Genomic DNA, 6,000 nt, shown 5'->3' with positions numbered 1-6,000 from the left:
TGATTTTTTATTCGGATTCAAAGTTGCCTGAAACCTAACGATTCGCAATAATCAAATTAACAATTTATTTGAAGACTATAATTCTAAATAATATTTGCAGAGGTGTTCCACTAATTTTGTTTACTGCTTTATAATTACTTATAGTAGTATTTTCTTTTTTGAAAACTTCGCGTTTTATATTGTAAACTTAACGAGAAATGCTGCTTTTTATTATCCAGAAACAAACGTCTATTCTTCCTTTTCTGATATCACTCTTGCATTTCTTTGATTTTTTTTGGTGAAATCCTTGATCCCGCTTCTTGCTTTTCAATTTTCAGCATAATAATTAGAATAGCATAATTCATAAATAGTTTATAGGAAATGAACTTTTAAGTGCACATTATATTCTAATATCTTGAAATTCATCAACACTTCTTTTACAATAGATTTGAGTTTACTTTTGATCTTTTTGATTTCAAAAGAAGGTACTTACTAGTTAAATTTTTTTTCACTCAATTCTCTTTCCATTTTAACCTCCAATGTCCAACATCATTTTTATAATGTTATATGTCTTATTCAATACAAAAAGAATTTATATGTGAGAAGATATCTACACTTTTTTTTTATTTTAAGGAATGTAAAAAGATAAATACTATCAGGTCTTTTCCAATGGATTGTGTAAGCTCACATCTGTAAGTATGTAATCATGTATATTGAGTTAAAGATATTCCATTCATAATATATCAGTAATAAATTTTTTGGAATATATATATAAATATATATAAGCACATAACATTTTTCTTAGAGAGAAAAAAGAAAGACTGAGCAAGGAAAACATTTTTCTTTTAAAATATTTATTTACTCTACAGACTAGTAGGATATTTGTACAGTATAAAAAACATATTCGTATAAAATTGCTATTGAATTATGATTTGATCTACATAATGCAATACGAAGATGAAAAATCAAAAATTAATTTAAAGCTCAATTAATTGTGCTAGATATCATATTACTAAAGGCACCTACTGGTACTGTAAAAATTCCTTTTGATTAAAGGTAGCACATAAATCACAAAAAATACAAGCACCTATTAATTTAAAAGTAATAAATGGGTAGAAAGTTTTATAATGCATAAAAAATATTTTTATTATCATACATGTAAAATTTTACATAAATATATACATTTTTTTAACTCCCCATTTAACTTACAAATAGAAATATCACAGATATGTGTAGTGAACCTTGTAGATTTCAAATTTGTGATATTATTATTACTAAAAATAATTATTAAAATAAATTAAATAAAGAAAAAAATTTATCTAGGGAGGTAACAATGAATAAAATTAAGAAAATATTAAGAATCATCATTATTTAAATCATAATATCATATACATTTATTTTTCTTTTTGCTGGTGTTCAAAATTTTGAAAATTGATAGGTTTTACTTAAAATCCAAAAAATCATGAATAGATTACTGCTTTAAAAATAAAATAAGCTCTAGTTTATATTCAAGTAAAACTTTTCATGTCCTGAATTTAAGATAAAACAGGTTTATTTTATAATAAAAAACAGTTCCAGCAAAATTACATATAACAAAAATTTTCTTAGCTAATTGCTAAATAATAGATTGATAAAAAAAATATCAATTTGAAGTCAATACTCTAGAAATATTGGATTGTAAAGTTTCTAATAAAAAGAGAATTTCATAATTTGAAAAATGATGTCAATTATCTCTACTTTTGGATGACAATTTTGCAGTTATTTATCTACGAAAAGCAGGATATACAAAGTTCATGTGACTTATTAAGACAATTCATCATTTTTGGAATGATCGTTTAAATTAAACAGCTCTCAAGTGTCAAAATGGATGCAGGGGAAAGAACTCCTTATTAGGATGTCATTTTCAGTATCTAAACTTGGCATGAAACAATCAGTAGGTTTAGATAATTTCAACATAATTTGATGGAAACAGTCCTTCCTTCCCTTTCAGTTTCCCAAGCCACCATCCAGATGGATCTGGAATTAAAATAAAAAGTATTTTAGAACAATAAAATTATTCTTTCTAAAAATGTTCTAATTATTGTTGACAGAGGTTTATGAAATATTCTTTCAGCCCAAAAATATGGTATACATTATAAATATTAATGGTTTAAATAAATATTACAGTATCAAATAGCTTTATTTGTATTTAGTAGTAATGATAATTTTTGATAGTAAATAAATATCTAAATTTGAATTGAGTTAGACGCTTTGAATACGAGTAATATTGCCACTTTCCTTTCCATCATTAATAGAAAAAGTACTTTTTTTTTTTCAATAAAGAATATAGTTTTGGAAAAATAAAGTAGGAAATTGCAGCAATTAATCAAAATTCTTAAAGTTTTTTACATCAATAAAGCAAACTTCATTGAGAGGGACTGTTACACCACTGAATTCAGTTATGTTTTGAAAAAAAAAAAAAAAAATCTTTACATGAAATAAATTTAGGTCTCAAAATGATAAATAATGCTAATACATTTGTACTACATGACCAATATCGCAGTTACATTTAAATGATTACTATACATTCAGACAAAACTTATTTCAAAATGTATACTATATTTTTGGTCAAAGAGAGAATATCTTTTTTTAAAGTTCTCTAATGGAGAGCATTAGATCATTTCACATGCTATGCATTAAAATACGAGAGCAATTTGAAACTATCTTCATCTAACAGCATAGTTAGATGGATAAATATTAGAAATAAAGAGGTAACGATCTTTCTGAAACTTTCTTGCAAATTACCTAATAAAGGTGTTTATAAAATTTTTGTAAAAGGCACAAATGCTCAGATTTTTTTTTTTGAGTTTTTATAATGAGCATCTTTTACTACATAGTATAGTGAAAAAATTGAGTATATATTATGGGTACCTTTTTCTGACAAAGAATTAAAATTGTAGCCACATGATTATATATCAAATTTCATTTATTTAAGTTGTTGCATGTTTGAAATATCACACTTATATGCATGCAACAATACAGACTGGCAGACAATCAACTCCATCAACACTTTTAAAAGGCTTATATCATTATGTAAAAAACAGGCCATACCTTGCTTAATCACAGTTATGGTGTCATCCACAGAAAATGTTAATTCATCCGTGTCTTGAGCTTCATAAGCATAGATAGCTTTGCACTGAGGTAGAGCTGGTTTAGGTTTGGCTGGTGGTTTGGGTCTTCCACCACCAGGAGGTGGTTTAATTTGTCTGGTATTCAGCCTCTGGAGACTACATTAATAAAAATAAAATATAAAAAAGAACAGAAGATAACCAATAATAATTTATAACAATTGTAATTTCTTAACAAAATACAAATGAAATGATAAACAACAAATAGATATAAATAACTGATTTTTACAGTTCTGTTGTAAGTACTACAGGTAGTGATATAAAAAGTTTTGATAAATTTAAAATTTATCAAAGCTGATAATTTAAAGTATTAGAATGTAAATAATTGATAGTATTCAATTAATAATGAATTCTTTTTATAATCTATTATTAATTAAATACTGTTAACAATTCAGGATATGCTAAATCATGCAACATTTTGCCTTTTTTTTAAAAAAATTTAGTATTCAATTGATTACTCCTTTTTAGAAACAAATATTGTTCACAACTAAGTACCATTTATTCTAAATGTGAAAATAACAAATCACAAGTTAAAAATGGATTTTAAATTTCAGCAACGTGGAAACATACATCAGGGAGATTAAAGTCCTTTTAATTCCAGTCAATAAAAAACACTGACTCACTGATTGTTGATAATGTACCTGTAAATCAAAGTTTATACAATTACATCAAAAGATTTGCATTAACTATAAAAAAGCTGTGCCTGAAGAGAAATGAAAGAATGCTTCTTCATTTAATTATTATAATAAAAAGCAAAATAATAATATTTGACAAATAATAAATAAATTATTATTTGTATAAATAAGTACAAAAGAAAGAAAGAAAAAAAAAAAAAAAAAAAAAAACCTTACCCAGCTACACCTGCTTCAGGAGTTTTCAAGAAATCTTGAGGATTATTTCCATTGGTCTGGACTTTGTTTTGGGAACTGAGCTTTTTCTCAAGGAAAGCTCTGGTCAAACCAGGCATTTTGTCACTAGTCCTCTGATTATTTTTAGAATTATTGACAGCTTCAGCTAAAAGAAACGAGAAACACGTTATCTTGTTAATATTCCAAATAACGACCAAAAAATATTCCAAATGACCCACATAATGAAATTTTAGTAATATGATTATACATGAAATTTCATTTATTTAATGTGTTATGTTTTTGAAATATTGTGTTTATATATATGCAACAGTATAAATTGATAATATTAAATAAAGTGGAAGTTTTAAATTAGAATAGAAGGTATTAATTATTTCTGTAACAAATTATATCAATGCTATGATTTTCACTGATTATTAGTTCTGTTTAGATAAGGTTGAGAGTTCACCTCAAATGAGTTAATATAAAAATTCTGGAAGTGTAATCTAGTGTTATGTACAATTCGTAATAAAAAGTAGTAGAAAGAACTTCTGGTTTGAATTGATTCACTACTAACATCATACTAATTCTTATAAACAAATAAAAAGAGGTGATAAATTTAAGGAATTTAATTTGTTACCATACAACTTTTTTCACTCAATTAAAAGAATTCCAACATGTAAAAAAAAAGCACATTTTTTTATATAATTGTCTCATATTATCTGTAATGCTGGGCGGAATTAAAAATATTCCATGACTACTTGGTCTTTGTCATTATAGGAAGCATAAATTCCAACTCATGACAATTTTTTTAAGGCATAAAGTGACTAATTTGTCTATGTGCAAATAAAGCTACAGATGAATCAAAATTAGCTATGGGATGGTAAATTTCCATTCTATTTACAATTTTATGTTAGATTTCTCAAAAAATGAGTTGAGGACTGAAAATTTATGGCGATTCATTATATTCTCATTTCAAGAACAGTTAGAAATTATTGGTAGTATTTTCATTCATTATTTTTTTATTTTACATTTGCCAATACATTTTTTTTTTGTTAGCAATTCATTATTTGTCTTGATTCGATTTTAGTGCTCATGAACATTATGTTGATAAAGAAGGTTCCACTGCAAAGAAACAAAAGTTAATAAAAGACAGAATCACATAATGGAGGCTGAGACAAGGCCAACTGATATTTAATCAGATTTCACATATTGTTAAAAGGATAACAGCCTATCTTCTCATGCTTAAAATAGATGCATGAAAAATTACATTACCTATTTTTCTAGATTCCAAAGCGTGTGCTAACTGCAAAGCTGGGTTTGAAGTAGGTGGAGGTGGTGCATTTCTACGAGTAACTATTCTAGTGGAAGACCTGGACTTTTGATTCACCAGGGGTCGCACAGAGTTTCTGTTCCTAAGATTCAATTCCCTTTTGCCAGGTCCTAAACACAAATTAGTTTCATTTACATCACAAAGTGTTATTTTTCATACTTTAGAAAGTAACACCATATTTGAGGGGTATTGTTTTTATTAGCACTTTAATACTACTGTGGTGAAAGCTTATAAGCCAGTAAACAGCTACGCTACACAAGCAATTGCTTTTGTATCGTGGTCATGTTACTGGGCTGCGAACCACAAGGTCCCAGGTTCGATCCTCACTCAATTCAATTCGCCACACTACTATCTTAGATCAGATCTATGTTTAAAAACCTATATTTTGGAAAAGCTTCATTTTTATGCATATATTTTTTAAAGATCTAAATATTATTATTTTTGTTTCTAATAACTTTGTTATTAGCCCCTTGTGAATTCTGTCAGAGGAAAAAGAGTGATGAGTTTTATGAGCTCAAACTACCTTCAAATGTTTAGCATAAATGCAATTTTTCAGAAAATTACAACCCATTTGAATATTAGATTTAAAATTGTTATGTACTCACTAAAACTTCCTCAAAATTTTAATGCCCTTAAGAAGATAATAGTATTAGCCACTTGATTCAACAGTTTTCTT

General features: G+C 26.7%; 1 protein-coding gene across 2 annotated transcripts in view; it reads right to left on the bottom strand.

Annotated features, from left to right (window-relative positions):
- Positions 1–843: 843 nt before the first annotated feature.
- LOC129964814 (unconventional myosin-Ie-like) overlaps positions 844–6,000 on the bottom strand; it is a 93,865-nt gene continuing 88,708 nt past the window's right edge. For both annotated transcript variants that reach the window (XM_056079134.1, XM_056079133.1), the window contains exons 26-29: positions 5,267–5,434; positions 3,998–4,160; positions 3,070–3,245; positions 844–1,995 (exon numbers count right to left, since the gene is read on the bottom strand). In XM_056079134.1, the coding sequence (XP_055935109.1) occupies positions 1,919–1,995; positions 3,070–3,245; positions 3,998–4,160; positions 5,267–5,434 (584 nt within the window). In that variant the 3' untranslated portion in view covers positions 844–1,918. The remainder of the gene's footprint in view (positions 1,996–3,069; positions 3,246–3,997; positions 4,161–5,266; positions 5,435–6,000) is intronic.

This window comes from Argiope bruennichi, chromosome 1 (genome assembly GCF_947563725.1).
Source record: "Argiope bruennichi chromosome 1, qqArgBrue1.1, whole genome shotgun sequence".
NCBI classification, from domain to species: Eukaryota; Metazoa; Arthropoda; class Arachnida; order Araneae; family Araneidae; genus Argiope; species Argiope bruennichi.
This window is presented reverse-complemented; position numbering and strand designations above follow the sequence as displayed.